The sequence below is a fragment of the Lithobates pipiens genome, unplaced genomic scaffold (assembly GCF_037356315.1).
Source record: "Lithobates pipiens isolate NorthernLeopardFrog02 unplaced genomic scaffold, aLitPip1_a1.2 Scaffold_27, whole genome shotgun sequence".
Taxonomy (NCBI): Eukaryota; Metazoa; Chordata; class Amphibia; order Anura; family Ranidae; genus Lithobates; species Lithobates pipiens.
The window spans coordinates 79,938,672-79,959,006 of record NW_027507788.1 but is presented as its reverse complement, the minus strand read 5'-3'; the positions used below and the strand labels follow the sequence as shown (position 1 = coordinate 79,959,006).

Sequence of the window (20,335 nt, the reverse complement as noted above, 5' to 3'; positions counted from 1 at the left end):
AGTCAGTGGTAAATGTGGTATACACTATCACCCAACACTAGTTTGTTTCCACAATCCATGACTTAACCTCACAGTTCACACAAATGCCTTTTAAATTCAAACTGTAGCACTGACGTAAGTAATTTTTTTTTTTTCCAAAGTAGTGTGAAAATTCCTCCACCTCCGGTCTGACTAATCACTCTCACCTTATGGCATGGACCCCTGTGCAAACAGGTGGTCATGCAAGCGGGTATCAAAAGGGTTAACACGGACCATAATCTTTTCTCACATCTCCTTAGATCTCAGCAAGCACGCAGGTCTTGGGTAGAAAGAAAAGATCTAAGTGCTTACCGCTTAAGTATAAGATTTCATTTTTGTGTTCAAACACAAACTACTCACTTAAAGATGATAAAAACACAGCATGTAAAGCTGACAATCGAGTTAGTTCCGTAGGGCAACACCGGTTGACATCATCCGTAGCTCCTCCCCCATAAGCCTTTACGTTCAATCAGAACTTCAATGTCACCGGACTCCTCCCCCCTTCCCTTCGTTAGCAGACGTAGGCACTTGGGGAAGAGGGAAGGAGTCCAGTGACATCACCGGAACTCCCTGAAGACCCAGAAGTCGTCGGAGAGGTGAGTACTGATCAAAAGAATTTTGATCGATCAATAATTGAGAAATTCATCTTTCATTTCCACAGCCCCAAATATGAATGCAATCTAATCACTAGATGGTGAACTTCTGGGGAATCTAGGATGGAACAGGTCTCAGGGTTTCTAGTAGATCATAGGTTCAGCAATGTGCTGCTAACAAAGCAAACAATATCGGCATGCATTAAAAAGGATTTGGTCCGGCCTCACCTGGAGTATACTGTCCACTTCTGGGCACCAGTCCTCAGGAAGAATGTACTGGAAATGGAGCGGGCACAAAGAAGGGCAGCAAAGCTAATAAAGTGTCTGTAGGATATTAGTTATGAGGAAAGGTTGCGAGCACTGAACTTATTCTCTCTGGAGAAGAGAAGCTTCAGAGAGGATGTGATTTCAATTTACAAATACCATACTGGTGACCCTACAATAGGGATAAAACTTTTTCACGGAAATCTCTAGACTGACATCGAATGTTGTAGCAAACAGTTTTTTCTATTTTGTCTTTAGCCAGCTGTTTTTTATTTTTATCTTTATTTTTGATTGGAGTTTTGCTTTGAATTTTTGGTTTTACATCCTACATCTACTTTTTATTTTTGTCATTGATACAGGGAGTGGTGACTGCAGCTGTCAGCCTCATTACTTGCCTCTGCAGAAAGAATCCAGATGACTTCAAGACATGTGTGTCTCTGGCAGTTTCCAGACTCAGTCGGGTAAGTTTTTATTTTTAGTTTTATTTTTATTTTTTTTTTGTTTTTTGTTAAAGGGAGTCAACTACAAAGAAAAAACACTTGGGCATGCAGATGTTTACTAATGAAAGAAGTATGTTTATATAGAGCTTGTCTGCGTCAGAAATATTATGGGTTAAGTTTACAAATGTGGCAGTCTGCTGCCCCTCTGAATAGGAAGATGGTTTGCTTTTCAGAGGCGTTTGACAGTCAGTGACGAGACAATATGTGGCTATAGTCTGTTTTAACATTGCACTGCACACTGTTGCAGGCAAGTTAATGACGCGGCCCCTTTTACATAAGTGTCACTTCTGGCAGCAGTTCTGCCCGCTGAATGTGACTGTGGTGTAATTTTTGTTGTGCCATTGTTAAAGCCTTTGCAGTTCATGGAGAACAGTAAAACATCACTCAAACACCTGCTTTTACCATTCACCGGACCATAATTATTAAAACAGAGCAGAGAGCAAAACAGTCTGATAGGCAGCAGCTTTCTGCTCAGCGTTGTTCAATCACTCGGTTCTCAGTGCAGGGGCACAGATGCAGCATCGGTTTGATACTGCATCCACCTAGGTAAGTATGATTCTGGAGGAAAAAAAAAAAATCTGTTTAAAGTGACTTTTTTTTTTCTTTTTTTTTTTTACATTACACCCCCTCCCCAATCGCAAAAAAGTTTGTATGCTGTATAAAATCTACATTAAAAAAAGAGAATGAAATGATTTGCAGATCTCATAAACCCATGTTTTATTCACAATAGAAATATATATAAAAAAAATAGAAAACCTCTCAAATGCTTAAACGGAAAATGTTCCATTTCAAGAAAAAAAAAAAAAAAGGTAATTTTAAAATTTATGCCAGCAACACTTCTCAAAAAAAGTGGGACAGGGCAACAAAAATCTGGCAAAATGGTACTAACCACGACGAGCTGGAAGAACATTTTGAAGCCAATTAGGTTATTTGGCAAGAGGTCAGTTACACGATTGGGTATAAAAAGAGCATCTTGGAAAGTCCGTTTCTCAGAAGTAAAAATGGGCAGAGGTTTACCAGTCTGTGTCAAACTAGTAGTCAAACTATTTCAAAATAATGTTCTTCAATGTAAAATTGCAAATACTTTAAATATCATCATCTGCGGTACAATATCAAAAGATTCAGAGAATTTGAAGACAACTGTGAGCAAGGGACAAGGCTGAAACACAATATTAGATGCCCATGTTTTTCAAGACCCTCAGACCGCACTGTTATAAACGGGCATGATTCTGTGAAGGTTTACTGCATGGGCACAGGAATACTTCCAAAAATCACTCTCTGTGAACACGGTGTACCGCGCCATCCAGAAATACAAGGTAAAGCTCCATCATGCAAAGAAGTTTTCCTATCTGAACATAATCTAGAAACATGGCCGTCTTGTCTGGGCCAAAGCTCATTTAAAATGGTCTGTTGCAAAGTGGAAAGCTGTTGTGTTCAGACAAATTAAAAATTTGGCAACCATCTAGCCTATTAATATTGGAGGGGGGACCTCTAGTGCCATGCAGGTATATGGGTTTATCAACGCTGCTCCCCGTTGGATAGGGCATGTTTGCTTATGGCGGCCTGGTAGGACGCCCGGGAGACCTGCTTGTGGATTGATGTAATGTTGTACGCATTAGTGTGTATGGAATGGGCAGCTTTCACATATGGAAAGGAACCATTGCTGACAGAGATATATCCATGTTTTAGACCAGTATATTCTCCCATCCAGATGACATCAGGGAAGGCCTTGCATATTTCAGCAGGACAATGCTAAATCCATACTGAATCTATGGCAACAGCATGGCTTTGTAGTCGTAGAATCTGGATGCCTAACTGGCCTGCCTGCAGTCCAGACCTTTCACCTGACGACAAAATATTTGGCAAACCAAAAAATACAACCCAGGATTGTCGAGCAGGTAGAAGTCCTATTCTTGCCCGATATAGGAAACATTCCTCTCCCAAAACTCCAGCAACTCGGTTATCAGGTGTTTTCAAAGTGTTAAAAGAAGAGGAAATGCTATACCCTGGTAAACATTACCATGTCCTGACTTTTTTTTTTTTAAGATGTATTGCTGCCATCAATTTCTAAATTGCCTTATTTGTTTCTTAAAATGGTATGTGTTCCCAGCTTAACTACTTTCTGCCCAGCATATTGTAATATGACAGCTGGGCGGGAGCTCTCTAATCTTGCATGGACGTCATATGGCGTCCTCCCAGAATCGCGGCACTGTGAACATCGGACATTGCAGATGACGGATAAGATCAGTTTGGCGGGCCACTGCCCGCACCATCTGATCACTGTGACCAGTCACAACAAATCACATGACAATTGTACACAATGGATAGCTTCCATTCATTATGTACTATTATGGTGTTCTGTGATTAGTCACAGTGATCACACGGTACAGAAAGGGCCAGCCACAGCCTATCTGTAACATGGGATTGGCTGTGGCCGATCGTAGCTAATCGCCATAGTGCACACTGAATTAATGAATTTCATTCAGAAAAATGGTTGCTTATGACAGTGAATTATTAATGGCAATCAGTGTGGAAAAAAAAAATCCGCATCACTTCCCCAGAGTAGAGCAGTATTACTTTTGTAACATTGTATTGCTCTGGTCACAGTATGTAAAAAAAAAAAAATGTTTCCTTGCATACGGTCACCAGTGTTCTGTATCACCACCACACCAGTTATGAGGACACTGTACTACACTGGTGACATTATGTGTAAAAGAAAAAAAACTTTTTTTTTTTTAATTTAACTTTTCAAATAATTATGACGAAAATGACAATTTCAAAAAAAGTGCCAAAAAAATACCCTGGGCAATTTTCTAAAGGGTAATTTGGGTGATATTTGTACTGTCTTGCCATTTTTGGGCCCCTAGAAATTAGATAGGCTGTCAGTAAGTACATCAGGATTGATCAATTTTCAGATATATATCCCATAGTTTGTGGACTAACTTTCCTACGGGGTAAATAATAAAGATGGATTTGAGTTATTTTCACCCCAGAAATTTAACCATACACATTTGAAAAAAAAAAACCTAACTTGTGTTGCATGACCCCGCAATTGTCTTTCAAAGTGCAACAGCGCTGATAATTGGCCTGGGCAGGATGGGTGTCAAAATGTTCTAATTATTGAAGTTGTCAAACATTTTTGCTATGCCTTCTATTTTTTTTTTTTCTCTTATGCATAAAATATGGGTTTGAGAATTGCAAATCCTTGCATTTTATTTTTATGTAGATTTTACTGTGTCCCAGGTTTTTGGAATTGGTTATAGTTCTGAATAGTAGGAGAAGGGTTGGAACCCCTGTCAAGTTTTCTTCACGGTCTGTGTCCCCGTTGATTCACCTTCTCTATTTGTCCTGTTTACTACTTATCACTGAAAGTGAGTGTCCCAAATTTTGGGTTGTCACCAGAAGAAGTAAATCTTCCTGTGGTAACATTAGTTTTGGTGAGAAACGGATTCCCTCACTTTAGAGGCATTTCCTCCTTCCTGTTTTGGGTATGGGATAGGATGTGAAGGGAAATTTCTGCAAAGAGATATAGATGGCAAAAAAAAATGTCAAGTCTTCTAACCCTTTCTTTCTTTATCCACAATGAAGAAAATGGTGTTTTGTTCTACTTGAATGTGAATCTGTGGCTAGGCAATGGATATGAGCCATTTACATATTCTTAGTCATATTTACATTAAAACATTAAGGAAGCTAGGGGCATCGAGATGAGCAGGAATTTCAGTACCTGTTTTGTGAATTTTTTTGGAGGGGGGGTTTATAAGTTACTGAAAAAGTTTCAATAACCATGAATAATAATTAGTCTACAAGGCCAGCTTATCAAAAATGCTGCCTTGTGAAAGTACTGGACCATCTGGAAACTTGTGTATAATTTTTTTCTTAAATATGCTTGGAACAATATATGATTTAAGTAATCGTAATACCGTTCTCTAATATCTCTGCCCCATTTTCACAGATTGTATCTTCAGCCTCCACTGATCTGCAGGATTATACATATTATTTTGTCCCTGCTCCCTGGCTCTCTGTAAAGCTGTTGCGGCTTCTCCAGTGTTATCCTCCTCCAGGTAAAGTAATTTTCTTAACACAATCTCCTACACTTCGGGGCCTAGCCTATAGGTGGGTGGTGCAGCCAACCCTTTGGATAGAGTGTGGATAGAGTGAGGAATGTCAGTGGTCTTGCTGCCCTCCTCAGAACGATGGGTATCATTAGAATTGAAACATATAGAGAAGAAAGGAGGGCGTGTCGACCTTGTGCATTACCAAAGATAAAATCTTATTTAAAAATGTAACCGCAATACTCACATGATGAGAAAACTTGTCAGTACTCCAGCAAGTGGAACCGTGTCTCTAGACACCTGCAACCTGGACCGGGTGTTGGGGGACCAGATGGCATCGCAAATGGCTTGTGCGTTATGAGGGAGGACCACAGCAGTAAAAAAAAAAAGCTGTGGCTCCGAAGAAGAGGGTCCTCCCTCATAACACAGAAGACCTTTGTGATGCCATCTGGTCCCCCCTAACACCCGGTACAGGTTGCAGATTTCTAGAGACGCGGTTCCATTTGCTGGAGTACTGACAAGCCTTTTAATCACAGTTGTTTGTGAGTATTACTATTGCTGTTACATTTTTAAATAAATGTCATCTTTGGTAATCCACAAACAGTGTGCCTTCCTTTCTTCTCTATATGTTAAAGTAATTTTCTTGACATTTAACAGTTGTATGTTCGTGGTGTTAGTGGAGTTTAAAGGGAATCTGTGTAATAAACCTTACAGTGTTAACCTAAAAAAAAAAAAAAAAATGCTGTTCCTTAACCACTTAACAACCGGCCCATAGCCAAATGACGTCTACAGGGCGGTTGTTTAACTCTGGGAGGACATACTATGATGTCCTCCCAGAATTCCACTCTCGCACGCCCCCTGGGGGCGGACACTTGAGAGCATGTGGACCCGGCGGATCATGGTAGCATTTTCTTTGTCAAATGAGGGAGCAATCACTTGTAAACCAGCGTCATGTCATGACGTTGGTTCCTCCCTCCCCTCTCTGTACCCTGCCAATACTCTGCAATGCCCTGCCAATACTCTGCAATGCCCTAGCAATAATCTGCAATACCCAGCCAATACTCTTCCATAAACTGCCATACCCAGCCTTGCCCTGCGATACCCAGCCTTACTCGGTGATACCCAGCCTTACTCGGTGATACCCAGCCATCCCCGGCCATACTCGACTGTGCTTGGCCTCTGTATGTGGCCTGGCTGTGGAAGTCTCCCACGTGGTAACGCCGTACTCAGGAGTAGGAGAATCTATTTTGGGGTGTAATTTTTGGTATGTATATGCTATGTGTTAGAAATATTGTATAAATAGACACCTTTTGTGTTAAAAAAAAAAAAAGCATTTTAACCACTTCCCGCCCGCCGGCTGTCGTCATATGTTTAGTCATATGTTTAGTCATATGTTGTCCTTGACTGTGCGGGGATATCTGTAGCTACAGGCATCATACAGATATCAGCTTTTTCAGCCGGCGATTCCCTATACCATAAGAATGATCATAGCGGCTGTTCCGCTGCTTGATCATTCTTACGGGAGGCGAGAGGGGACAACCCCCCTCCCGCCGCCTCCGGTGCTTCTACCGACTCGCCAATACGATCGAAGCCAGAATCAATTTTTTTTTTTTTTTTCTTCAGGCTTCCCAGCCTAGAGGTGAGATGTGGGGTCTTATTGACCCTATATCTCACTGTAAAGAGCACCTACCATGCCATATTCCTATTACAAGGGATGTTTGCATTCCTTGTAATAGGAATAAAAGTGATCAAAATTATTTTTGGGGGAAAAAGTGTCAAACTAATATATAAAGTAAAATGAACAATAATTATTATTATTTTATTTTTTTAAGCGCCCCTGTACCCGTGCGCTCGCATGCAGAAGCGAACGCATACGTAAGTCCCGCCCACATATGAAAACGGTGTTTCAAACCACACATGTGAGGTATCGCTACGAACGTTAGAGTGAGAGCAATCATTTTGGCCCTAGACCTCCTCTGTAACTCAAAACATGTAACCAGTAAAAAAATTGAAAAAACACCACCTATTGGGATTTTTAAGTAGCGAAGTTTGGCCTCATTCCACGAATGTGCGCAATCTTGAAGGGTGACATGTTGGGTATCTATTTACTCGGCATAACTTCATCTTTCACATTATGCAAAAACATTGTGCTAACTTTACTAATTTTTTTTTTTTAACCGCTTCGCGCCCGCCCTGTAGCCGAAAGACTGCTACAGAGCTGACGCTAACTGCCGGGAGGCGATCCCTGGATGTCCTCCTGTTTACTTCCCCTCTGCACGCCGCCGTGGGCGCGCATCGGGGAAGTTCTGTGCTGGCCGTGTCCCTCGGACACAGCCAGTCACAGATCGCTGTAAACGGCCAATCACAGCAGCCGTTTACAGCGCGATCGGCGTGTCCAATGAGAGGAGATCTCATATGAGATCATCTCTCAGCACCGCTCTCCCTCCTCACACAGACAGCGTGTGAGAAGTGAGAGATGAACGGCTGCAGCGGCCGTAAGTTAAAAAGAAAAAAAGTAAAAAAAAGTGCCATCCTCGCCCAGTGCCACCTGTTAGTGCCATTTGTCCCCAGTGCCATTTGTCATTGTCCTGGTGCTCCAGGGCCTTCAAAAGTGTAATAGGTAGTCAACAAGTTAGATGTGTAATTTATGCTCCTAGAACACGTGACGGTGCTCCCTGCATGTTGGGCCTCTCTATGTGGCCAGGCTGTGAAAAAGTCCCACACACGTGGTATTGTAATACTCAGGAGGAGTAGCAGAATTTTTTTGGGGGTATCATTTGTGGTATACACATGCCATGTGAGAGAAATAACCTATTACAATGACAATTTTGTGGAAAAAAAAAAAATCTTCATTTTGCAAAGAATTGTAGGAAAAAATGACATCAGAAAGCTCACCATGCCTCTTACTAAATACCTTGGAATGTCTACTTTCCAAAAAGGGGTCATTTGGGGGGTATTTGTACTTTCCTAACTTGTTCGGGTTGCGAGAAATGAGATAGACCACCACTACATCAGATGTGATCAATTTTGTATGATTCACACCACAGCTTGTAGACTCTGTAACTTTCACAAAGACCAAATAATATCCGCTAATTTGGGTTATTTTTACCAAAGATATGTAGCAGTATAAATTGTGGCCAAAATTTATGAAGAAAAATTAATAATTTGCATAATTTTGTCACCGAAACAAAGAAATATGCGTTTTTTTTTCAAAATGTTCAGTCTTTTTTCATTTATAGGACAAAAAATAAAAACCAAAAGAAAGCTTTATTTGTGGGAAAAAAAAGGACAAAAAATTAATTTGGGTACAGTGTTACATGACTGAGTAATTGTCATTCAAAGTGTGAGAGCACCAAAAGCTGAAAATTGGTCTGGGCAGGAGGGGTGTTGAAGTGCCCAGTAGGCAAGTGGTTAAAGCACAAAACAGTTTTAAGAAAAATTGCTGTGCAAATACCGTGCGAGATAAAAAGTTGCAACGACCACCATTGTATTCTCTAGGGTCTTTGCTAAAAAAAAACATTTAACCACTTGCTTACTGGGCACTTAAACCCCCCTCTTGCCCAGACCAATTTTCAGCTTTCAGCGCTGATGTACTTTGAATGACAATTGTGCAGCCATATAACACTGTACCAAAATGAAAATTTTATCATTTTTTCCCCCCACAAATAGAGCTTTCTTTTGGTGTTATTTAATTACAGCTGGGAGTTTTATTTTTTGCTAAACAAACAAAAAAAGATGCAAAAAAAAATAAATCATGTTTAATAGTTTGTTATAAAATTTTGCAAACAGGTCATTTTTCTCCTTCATTGAAATGCGCTGATGAGGCGGCGCTGATAGGCTGCACTGGTGGGCACTGATAGGCTGCACTGGTGGGCACTGATAGGCTGCACTGGTGGGCACTGATAGGCGGCACTGGTGGGCACTGATAGGCGGCACTGGTGGGCACTGATAGGCGGCACCGGTGGGCACTGATAGGCGGCACCGGTGGGCACATAAGGTGGGCACCGATGGGCACATAAGGTGGGCACGGATATGTGGCATTGAGGTGCAGCACTGATGGGTGGCACTGTGGGCACTGATGGGTGGCACTGTGGGCACTGATGGGTGGCACTTTTTTAAAATTTAGGTGGCACTGGCAGGGAGCAGGTGGGCACTGATGAGCTGGCTGTGATCGGGACTGAAGTCCCTCTCACGGCCGCCGGTAATCGGCCTTTTCTTTTTTCTCCTCGCGCTGTCAGCGCGAGGAGGAAAAATGGCCGATTACCGTCTCTTTTGTGTCACATGATCAGCTGTCATTGGCTGACAGCTGATCACGTGGTAAGGGGTCGGGATCGGCCCCTTGCTCCGATCCGTGATCAGACGAGTCTCATCGCTGATCACAGAGCGCGCCACGTTCGCGGCTCAGGGGGCGCGCGGGCCGCTCGTGCACGGGACAAGGCCAATAGACGTAGTCCCGGCAAAGCAGGTCCGCGCTGTAGCCGTCATTTGGCTATAGCGCGGATCTCCAGTGGATAATGTTTTGGGGTTTTATGTAATTTTCTATCAAATAAATGATGATTTTTTTACGTGTAGGAGAGAAATGTCAGAATTGGCCTGGGTGCTCCAGAACGCCTGACGGCGCTCCCTGCATGTTGGGCCTCTGTATGTGGCCATGCTGTGTAAAAGTCTCACACATGTGGTATCGCCATACAGAATACCTTGGAATGTCTTTGATCCAAAAAGGGGTCATTTGGGGGGTTTCTGTACTTTTCTGGCATGTTGGGGTCTCAAGAAATGAGATAGGCCGTCAGTACTTCAGGTGTGATCAATTTTCAGATATTGACACCATAACTTTCACACAGACCAAAAAATATACACCAATTTGTACTTATTTTTACCAAAGATATGTAGTAGTATAAATTTTGGCCAAAATGTATGAAGAAAAATTACTAATCTGCTAACTTTTATAACGGTAACAAACAAAAGTTCATCTTTTTGCAAAATGTTTGGTCTTTCGTATTTCATATAGTGTACCTATATGAAATCCGAAAGACCAAAAATTTTGCAAAAAGATGAATTTTTGTTTGTTACCATTATAAAATTTAGCAGATTAGTAATGTGTTGCATGACTGAGTAATTGTCATTCAAAATGTGAGAGCACCGAAAGCTGAAAATTGGTCTGGTTATTAAGGGGGTTTAAGTGCCCAGTGGTCAAGTGGTTAAAAGCGTGTTATATAGCACAGTGAATGTGCTGTGCCATTTGGCCCCCTGTTTCACCAGTAATAGCTGGCTGATCCTGCCTGGTTCTGCCCTCCCCTTTGTAAACTGACAACTGTGTATCACAGCTGCTAGTTTACGTGCCTCTGTCATCGGCTCTCTCCTCTGTCCCCTCCATCCTCTCCCCCATCCTCTCCCCCTTCCCCTCCCGGTCTGTCAGCTCCATGTCTGTGCCCTCCCCCTCCTGCTGCCAAAATTAGGGTTACATTTACACTATCCTCTGTTTATTCATCTAATGTGCCCCTGTGTCTCTCCTGACTGACATCGGCGGAGGATCCTCGGCCTGGCCTGCTGCAACTGTCAGGCCAACCAAGAGAGGCGAGGCGGAGGGTCATGTGAGCGCTGATCAGTGTTCTGAAAACAGGTATATAGCTGCTTTTTTGTTGGTTTTGTTTGTAAGGCAAAGACTAGGTTGGACTTGATGGTCTGTTTTTTTTTTTTTTCCAACCTCTCCTACTATGAAAGACACGGGCACAATACATGAATAATCAGAAGATAGTGTACATTTAACTTGGTGGGTTAACAACCACTTTACAAGTTTTGTTAAGGTGCTGACTTGGTCAAGACCTGGAAAAGGCCTTTGCTATTAGTCCATCCCAGGCTTTGTGCCTACTGAGGATCTCTGCAGTGTATGTGAACATAAATGTTTTCTTTTTAGCTTAAAGTGAACACGAGTTCACGTTTTAAAGGTAACCCATTCTTAAGGCAGCCACTGAGTTGCCATTATTGCCAGGCCAAAAGCATTTTCATAAGAAAAAGTTCCCATTGCTATCTCTTAGGCAAAAAGCTTTTTTTCTTTCTAACAAGCATGCTGACTCTGGCTTAGTTACTTTAAATCACCGGGTTGGAAAAAGTATGTAGTCCTGGATTTCTGATTGCGTTACTTGTCCAAAATCTGCAAATTAAAAGTAGGGAGATCTGAGGAACAGCACCAAACAGCTGTTCGGTCAGCAACGGAAGTCAAGGTATTTCTGTCAGCTCAAGTTTTCTGAAATAAGTCACCTCTTGTGTTTTCCAGAGGATGCTGCTGTGAAGGGTCGTTTAGTGGAGTGCCTAGAAACTATCCTGAACAAAGCACAAGAGCCACCAAAGTCCAAGAAGGTGCAGCATTCCAATGCAAAAAACGCTATTCTATTTGAGGCCATCAGTCTGATTATCCATTATGACAGGTAGGTGATATAGTAAAAGATTTTGTGGCCTTAGTGGAACTGTTTGTCGGAGCCAAAACCTTTATGTAACCAAGCATTTGGGCTTTGTAGATATTATTGTTTCATGTTTCACTGATTTGGTGCATTTATTTTGTTTCTTTTACTCTTAGTGAACCTAACTTGCTGGTTAGAGCCTGTAACCAGCTGGGCCAGTTTCTGCAGCATCGGGAGACCAATCTGCGCTATTTAGCCCTGGAAAGTATGTGTACATTAGCCAGCTCTGAATTTTCCCATGAGGCTGTAAAAACACATATTGAAACAGTCATTAATGCTTTGAAGGTAAGTAAATACCCATCTGCATTACTGATGCACTTTAAAACTAATCTCCAGACAAACTGCCCATGTAAAACATGAATTGTGATTGGTTACCTGCTGAACTATTTTCAATTGTGTTTTAAAACTTTCATTGACCTTGCTTTTCTTCACTGCAGTTTAGCAATACGTCCTGGCATTAAGACATATACTGATTTATGCTAGCTGTATTCATAAATAACTTTAATCATTTTAGTGATCTGCCTGAAGTTAATCTTTAACAATTTGCCTTTTAAAAGTAAAAACTGCCCATAGTGTTACTGCAGCTCTTTGTAAACAGGCCTAAACAAAATTAGAGCTTGTGTGGGCCTGGACACAGGGTGTAGCTCAAGAGACCATCCTTATGTTTTGCAGGACACTGTCCTTTTTAGTAGTCTTTATAGGAATTTTTTTTTAAAGTGGAATTTAACTTTTTTTCATGGGCCACCAGGTGCCATAGTATGCACCGCGTATTAGCACATTATGGCATGCCTATGAAAATGTAGCCCTCCAGCGCCGTGGGTTCAGCTGGTCCCAGGTGCTTCCATTTTTGCTCAGTCTTCCAAGTTTGCTCTGTTTGGCCATTTGAATGGCCTGGCTACAGTGATGTCATTCTGCCACATAGTCATATCAGTATTGCACAAAGCAGGGCCGTAAATGTAATGCAAAGAAGCATTTATGACCAAGAACCCAATAGTTATAAAAACCCTGCTTGCCAATGTTTTTTCCTTTTTTCATTTCAGATTGTGAGTTTAATTTTGCTTTAAGTCCTGTTCACACTATTGCATTGCAGTAACAAAAAGTACACCAAGCATTCAAACTACCTTTACACTTCCAGTACAATTGACCTCATCTCATGCAACATATAACTTGTTCCGCTCCTGCAGCTCTCCCGCCTGCCTGCTGCAGCCTTTGCAGCTGATGGCTTGTAGTTCTCCATTAACTTCAAGGGCACTGATGAGCATCCTCTTGGTACATTGATTCTTCCTGGACTCAAGTAACTGCCTGCCTTGCTGTATCTGAGGTAGGGGCAGTAGCTATGTTGACAGTTTGCAAGAGCCTGGCATTGCACCCATAATCTGCTGATTTGTAGGTGCAATGCTCTGCAGGCTACTAAGAAAGAGTAAATGCACATTTTTTTGTAATTTTTTTTTTAATCTTTTTATTTTTTTATTTTTTTTTTTTAAAGGTGAATTCCTTTAATTGGGGAATCAAAAAGATGTTTCTTTGTTTTGCACTCAGTAAATTTACTGATGCTTTTTTTTTCTTCTTTCTATAGACAGAGCGAGATGTAAGTGTAAGGCAGCGGGCTGCTGACCTCCTGTATGCAATGTGTGATCGTACAAATGCTAAGCAGATTGTATCCGAAATGTTGAGCTACCTGGAAACCGCAGACTACTCAATTCGTGAGGAAATTGTAAGTGGGTTTGATTCTTTGCAATCAGACTGCATAATAGCTGCTTCACTTAGCAGTGTAGCCTATACCATATCCATTTGCTTATGAATGTTTTTTTTTTTTCTACAGTGATAGTGTTTATCGCGTGGTTTTGCCTTCGTGTTTATCTTCATCAGTTGTGCAGGGGAATTTTAAGGATGTTTCAAGGGAAACAAATGCATCCTCTGTCCAATTCCTTTAACCACGTCAATACAATGAACTTGCACCCCCTTCCTGTCCAGGCCATTTTCAGCTTTCAGCGCTGTCACGTTTTGAATGACAATTGCGCGGTCAGTTTACACTGTAACCATGTGAAATTTATTATCATTTTCTTCACACAAATAGCTTTCTTTTTGGTGGTATTTAGTCACTCCTGGGTTTTTAATTTTTTCCTAAAAAATAAAATAAACAAATTTTGAATAAAAAATAAAATAAAAAAATTCTTAGTTTCTGTCCATACGTTTTTGTAAATAAGTAATTTTTCTCCTTCACTGATGGGCGCTGATGAGGCGGCACTTATGGGCACTGATTAGGTGGCACGGACGAGGAGGCACGAATATGCCGCACTGGTGGGCATGGATAGGTGGCACTGATGGCAAGCACTGACTAGCACTTGTGGGCACAGATTGGTGCCAATTGTGGGCACTGATTGCTGGTAGTGACTTTGCTAGAATGGTTTGGCACTTAATTGTAATCGGGGCACTAATCAGTGCCCTGATTACATCCCTAGATGTCCTCTGTGAGGAGATGCTGCTGATTGGCTCTCCTCTTCTCGCACTGTGTCAGTATTACTGGCATCTCTGTGTGACTGGACACAGTCGATCACATGGTTAAAGAACCGCAGCTCTTTACACAGATCAGTGTTGCTCTGTGTCCCAGCAAAACGGTGCGATCGCTACACTGTGTGCCCCTGGTCGTTCTGGAGGGCCGTCATATGACATCCATCCAGAACTAGAGCAGCGCCGCCCAACCATCATTTGGCAGGCAGGAAGAGGTTAAAGACTGCAAGTACTGCAAAATGCCTGCTATGTCAGCGATGTACTTGGCTCCTAAGCCTTTTTATGGACTTGAAAGACACAGCTTTTATTGTGTGGCCTAAGTGGTATCAGCCCTGCTCACTGTCTTTGTAGCTAAACTACTCAACCACTCCAACTCTGACATCTCTACCACATAAGACTAGTTATTCTGTAGTCCATTGTAAAAACTGAGGGCTTAATTTTTTTCAAGTGGTTTTATTTTTCAGACCAAAGAGGAGCAAACAAGAGAAGTTCAGAAGCTTGCATACCTTGTTTAAATAGTTTCTCCTTCTCATAATGAGATCTCTGATATATAAGCACAGTATCATTTCAATTTACAGCTCTTCATATTTTAGAAACCTCCCGCCCCAGTGTGAAAGGGACTTAATCCTGTGACTATGAATTTTTTTCATTTGTTTTATTTGAAAACAGGTTCTGAAAGTGGCCGTTCTAGCTGAGAAGTATGCTGTGGATTACAGCTGGTACGTGGACACTATCCTGAACTTGATCCGCATTGCTGGAGATTATGTCAGTGAGGAAGTCTGGTACCGTGTCATCCAAATTGTTATTAACCGGGATGATGTGCAAGGCTATGCGGCCAAAACCGTTTTTGAGGTAAAATCTGCAGCTCTTAAACTGTCCCTTCTCCTAGTTCTGTTCTCACTAAAGCACTGCCTGCATATAGTATGTTCCCCCTGCATTTTAGTGTTTTGCTCTGCTCTGTTCCTCTGGTTGCTCTAGCTTCTAATCTTCCATTTTAAATCCTTCAAATTATAATTTTTTTTTTCATTGCTGACTACTTGTAAGTGAATTCTGTAACTTGGTAAGCAAAACGGTAATTCATTTATTTTTTTTTTTTTATATATATCTTTCAGGCGCTTCAGGCTCCTGCCTGCCATGAGAACATGGTAAAAGTAGGAGGATATATCCTTGGAGAATTTGGCAATCTTATTGCAGGAGATCCTAGGTCCAGGTAATCATAGGTGGCAAAACTGTCAATTTCGTGTCTGTATGTTTTGTTATATTAAATTTGAACTTTTACATCCGCTTTAAACTTGAAATCCAGAAAAGACTTTAAAGTTGTAGATTGAGCGAGGAAGGGTACAGACCACTGGAATGAGAATCTTCTCAGGGACAAAAAAAAAAAAAAAAAAAAAAAATAGCAAATCTTATAAAACTTCCCACTCCAACACTTTAAAGCATAACTCCACTTTTGGTGAAAAGAAGACCTTCCCCTCATCTATGTACATTACAAGGATTTTAACAAAATTTGTTGCAGATTCCTACCTTTTTGTTATTTTGAAGAAATCCCTGTGTGTTTGTATCCATGTGGGAAAGTGATTCTAATGGGAGGGGTTTCATAAGTATCAGATGCTGCACCTGCAGGGCTCTGAGGAAAGCTGCTGGGCCTGTATCCCTTTTTTAGATGTAATTTTTGGCGAGATACTTCCAATAGGAAATCACATTTTTGTAGCAGGGGATGCCTGAAATCTGACTTGTATCTTAGGGCAGACTTCTGGCAAAATCTGTGAGCCAATCACACAAGCAGGGGGACATTCTGTATACATTCTTTGTTAAAGAGGAGCTGCACCTAAAAAAAAAATATTAAAAGCCAGCAGCTACTAATATTGCAGCTGCTGACTTTTAATAATATCACACTTACCTGTCCCAGGTTCCAGCGATGTCGGCGGCAGATGACGAGCGATCGCTCGTCTCGCTGCAGCCACCGCCGCCATCCTATGTCAGGGAATCGGGAAGTGAAGCATGAGGGCTTCACTGCCCGGTTCCCTACTGCGCATGCTCGAGTCGCGCTGCGCTGGTTCCCCGCTGTGTCTCTGGGAACTGTGTGTTTCCCAGAACACAACGGGGGGGGCGGAGCGATGCGGGGGTCTGCGGCGGTCTGGCCGGAAGTGGGTGCAGTTACCTGGATTATCCAGGTAACTGCACCCCCCTTCCCCCCCAAAAGGTGCCGATTGTGGCACCGGAGGGGGGGAGGGATAATACTAGCGGAACTTCCCCTTAAGGGTGAAGAACCGCTTTAAGAACACCTCCAGGTACCCATATTGCATTTTCTGAAAATTACAGAGCTGCAGATTGAAAAGCATTTTAATAGCAATATGACTTGTCGTAATTGTATACGTTAAATATTTTTTTCCCCCCCACAAAAGTGGCATTACCTTTTAAAAAAAAGAATATGTTTAGAGTAAATTTACACTGTAAATTTTCAAGTTGGCCAGCCAAACCGCTACATATGCTAAAATAAAAATACTGGAAATTAGTACCTGGTATTTACCTTTGAGCAAAAGCTACTTTTTATCCTTCACGGTTTGTAATCCCAATGTGTACTCTCTGGTTCATGAAATAAAATACATTGACTTGAAAATTCTGCTTTCCCCTCCAGCCCACTGGTACAGTTCAATCTACTGCATTCAAAGTTTCACTTGTGCAGCGTGTCAACTCGAGCCCTTCTCCTCTCCACCTACATCAAGTTCATCAACTTATTCCCTGAAACCAAACCCACAATTCAAGATGTGCTACGTTCAGATAGTCAGATCAGAAATGCAGATGTGGAGCTCCAGCAGAGAGCAGTAGAGTACCTGAAACTCAGCTCTATTGCAAGCACTGATGTCCTTGTAAGATTTTTTTATTTTATTATTATTACTATGTACAGGTGGCCATAAATATCCCAATACAATTGGAAATGCATGCCACTTGCATAGATTTTCTATCTTTCTGTGTCTGTCTTTACTATTTCTGTTGAGAAAAAGGGGATCACCTTAACTACTTGTGCATAGTACTATACTGCAGGTCAATTGAGATTTAGGCCCTTTTCAGACGGGGTGGACTCTGTCAAGTGGATCTACCTGCTCAGTAGGAAATCTTTCTGCTATGCAGAGATTGGACAAGGACACAGCCTGCTGTTCTGTATGGGGCGATCAGATGGAAACTGACTGCCTTACCTTTTCCACCCGACTGTCATCTGATCCGCTGAATAGATGGAGAGCGAATCCTCATATGTCTGTTTTTAGCAGACCGGATGCCAGTAGGTGTCAGTGGACACATGTCCGCTGACATCTGCCACTCTATAGAGAACAATGAGTGTTCCGATCGGGTCCGCCTGTCCGTTTTTCAGGCGGACCCATTGTTCTCTATGGAGCGACGGTTGTCAGCGGACATGTATCCACTGACATCTACTGGTTTGCTAATCTGCTGATCCTTGCCACACAGCTTGAATGGATGAATCTCCTGTAGTGGTTATTGTACTATTACAGCTGGCCCTGCAGGCGCTATTTGGCCGACAATTTTCCACCTGGACCTTTTTAGGTTATTTTTTATTTATTTTTCATCAAAGGATGGTAGGCAGGAGACAGATTATGGGGCCACTCACTGAGGGAATTGTGCTCTATGTATGGGCAGCAGGGTGAGCCCCAGTGTGTTCGCACAGCCCACGTGCAGAGCACGCCAGGAAGCCGGCGCTGCGCTAATCACAGGTAGCAAGACATTTCCGGATCTCTGCAGCCACGCATTGGGACAATGTCTCGCTGCCTTTGACTAGTGAAGTGTTGACTTCCTGGTGGGCTCTGCATGTGGGCTGTGTGGACACGCCGGAGCTCATCCTTAATGGGCAGCTTTAAAGTGTCTAAAAACCCATACAATGGACTTCGCTATGTCCACATTGAACTGACAAGCTGCAAAACATTACATTTTTCTTCTAGGGTTTGGATACTGTTTAATGACTGTTCTCTCATGTGTGGGTTGTTGTACATGTGCATCAAATATCCATTTTCTGTTAAAGCAGAACTTCAAAAAATCCCCAGTTAGTACACCCCCCCACTCAAAACACTAAACAGTTATTTGTGAAATTTCTTACCATTTTTAAAGAGGTTGTATACCCTTATTTTAATAAGACTTACCTGTGGGTAAATTGAATATCTCCTAAGCCTGTACAGTTTAGGAGATATTCACTTTGCATGCAGCTGCTAATGTCAGCGGCACATGCGCTGTGAATGCATGGCCGCAGGGCATTCGCAGCTCTGGCCATTCACTGTGCCGAAGCTGCAAACCTGGAAGAGAGGCCGAGGGCAAAATGTCAGCTCCCTCAGTGTGGACTGGGCTATGATACAGGGACCTCGTTCTAAGTTAAGTATTTTATAATGAGCTAGTATGCGGTGCATTCTAGCTCATTATGCCTTTGCCTTTGAGATATGACTGAATTTTCAGGAAGTCAGTTTTGTGATTCAAAAATGCAGCCTGTATTCTGCTAAGGAGGAGTTGTTAGAACAGTGATTGCATCATATCCTCTTCTCTCTCTCTAACTGTAATCGGCCTAAATTTCCCATGAATACTTGAGATGAGAATGAATGTGGGAGCTACACCAGGCTTGTACATATAAATGTGAACTCGCCCACTTCAACATAAATCACACCCCTCATTCTGCAGCTAGCCATACATAATGGTATGATAGGTTACAGTCTTATAAATGCAAACCGGTGCAATGTGTCAGGGACCACCAGTGCAGACTGGGGATTATCAGTATAGATACCCTTTAAATATATAATGGCACAATTGGCACAGTGCGCTGTCAGTCATTACGGAGGTATGTGGGACATCAGCGATCTATGTTCTCGTCTACAATACCTGACAAAGTGGGAGATCCCAGCCGTGTCATATAACTGATTACTGATAATAATAGATAGCAGGTGGGGTGGAGGGGTGTACCACCAGTCAGGGACGAGGGAAGTGAGAGAAGGACACCTCCTCCATTGGTGGCACAGACCGGGGGCTGTGAGACCCCTCCGCTCACACAACAAGAAGTAGAACTCCCTGCTCGGCTTTCAGTGGACTACAAGGGGGCATGACAGACTGCTGGCTGAGCTGAGGAGAGGGATAGAACCCAGCGGTCTTACAACCAGGATGTCAGCAGGCAATAAAATATTTTGTGGCAAGTTCAGCAGCCCATTACAGAGCAACTACAGAGCTCAGAAGAACATGAATGGCAAAGTTGGTGACGGTAGGCGATCAGCAACAAGAACAAGAAAAAAAATTGTGGACGGAGTTCTGCTTTAAGCAGTTATCAGAATATCCTGCTAAGTTAGGTTGACTTGTTTGGAAAGTTCAGCTTGAGACTCAATTAACTACAGCGCATCACGGATCACGGATCACGGTAAATGGCTGCTGGTAGTGGCCATTTACCACGTGATTGCTCTGTCAAATGACGGAGCGATCACAGCAACAGACCGGTGTCGAGTCCAGTTCCACCCCAGAGAGGGGGAGAGACTGTTTGCAGCAGCGCTGTGGGCTGGATGTGTAGTGCCCACATCGCTGCTCAGTGCCCATTCCAGCCACATCCATACCCTGCCATGCTCATCTATCCATACTCAGCCATCCACATCCATGGCTCATCCATGCCACATCAGTTCGCATCCAGGCTACTACAGTGCCTCAAATTACATAGTTGCATAGTAGGTGAGGTTGAAAAGACAGTTCCATCAAGTCCAATCTGTGTGTGTGATTATATGTCAGTATTACATTGTATATCCCTGTATGTTGTGGTCGTTCAGGTGCTTATCTAATAGTTTCTTGAAACGATCAATGACCACCGCCTGTTGAAGGGAATTCCACATCCTTGCCGCTCTTACAGTAAAGAACCATCTACGTAGTTTAAAGTGGTTGTAAACCCTTACAACACACTTTGACCTACA

General features: G+C 42.4%; 1 protein-coding gene across 3 annotated transcripts in view; it reads left to right on the top strand.

The window, feature by feature from the left end:
* Positions 1-20,335, top strand: part of LOC143933938 (AP-2 complex subunit alpha-1) — a 149,501-nt gene that overhangs the window by 71,255 nt on the left and 57,911 nt on the right. For all 3 annotated transcript variants that reach the window (XM_077457114.1, XM_077457113.1, XM_077457115.1), the window contains exons 6-13: positions 1,235-1,336; positions 5,328-5,436; positions 11,702-11,852; positions 12,002-12,170; positions 13,462-13,599; positions 15,066-15,248; positions 15,509-15,606; positions 17,035-17,266. In XM_077457114.1, coding sequence (XP_077313240.1) covers positions 1,235-1,336; positions 5,328-5,436; positions 11,702-11,852; positions 12,002-12,170; positions 13,462-13,599; positions 15,066-15,248; positions 15,509-15,606; positions 17,035-17,266 — 1,182 coding nt within the window. The remainder of the gene's footprint in view (positions 1-1,234; positions 1,337-5,327; positions 5,437-11,701; positions 11,853-12,001; positions 12,171-13,461; positions 13,600-15,065; positions 15,249-15,508; positions 15,607-17,034; positions 17,267-20,335) is intronic.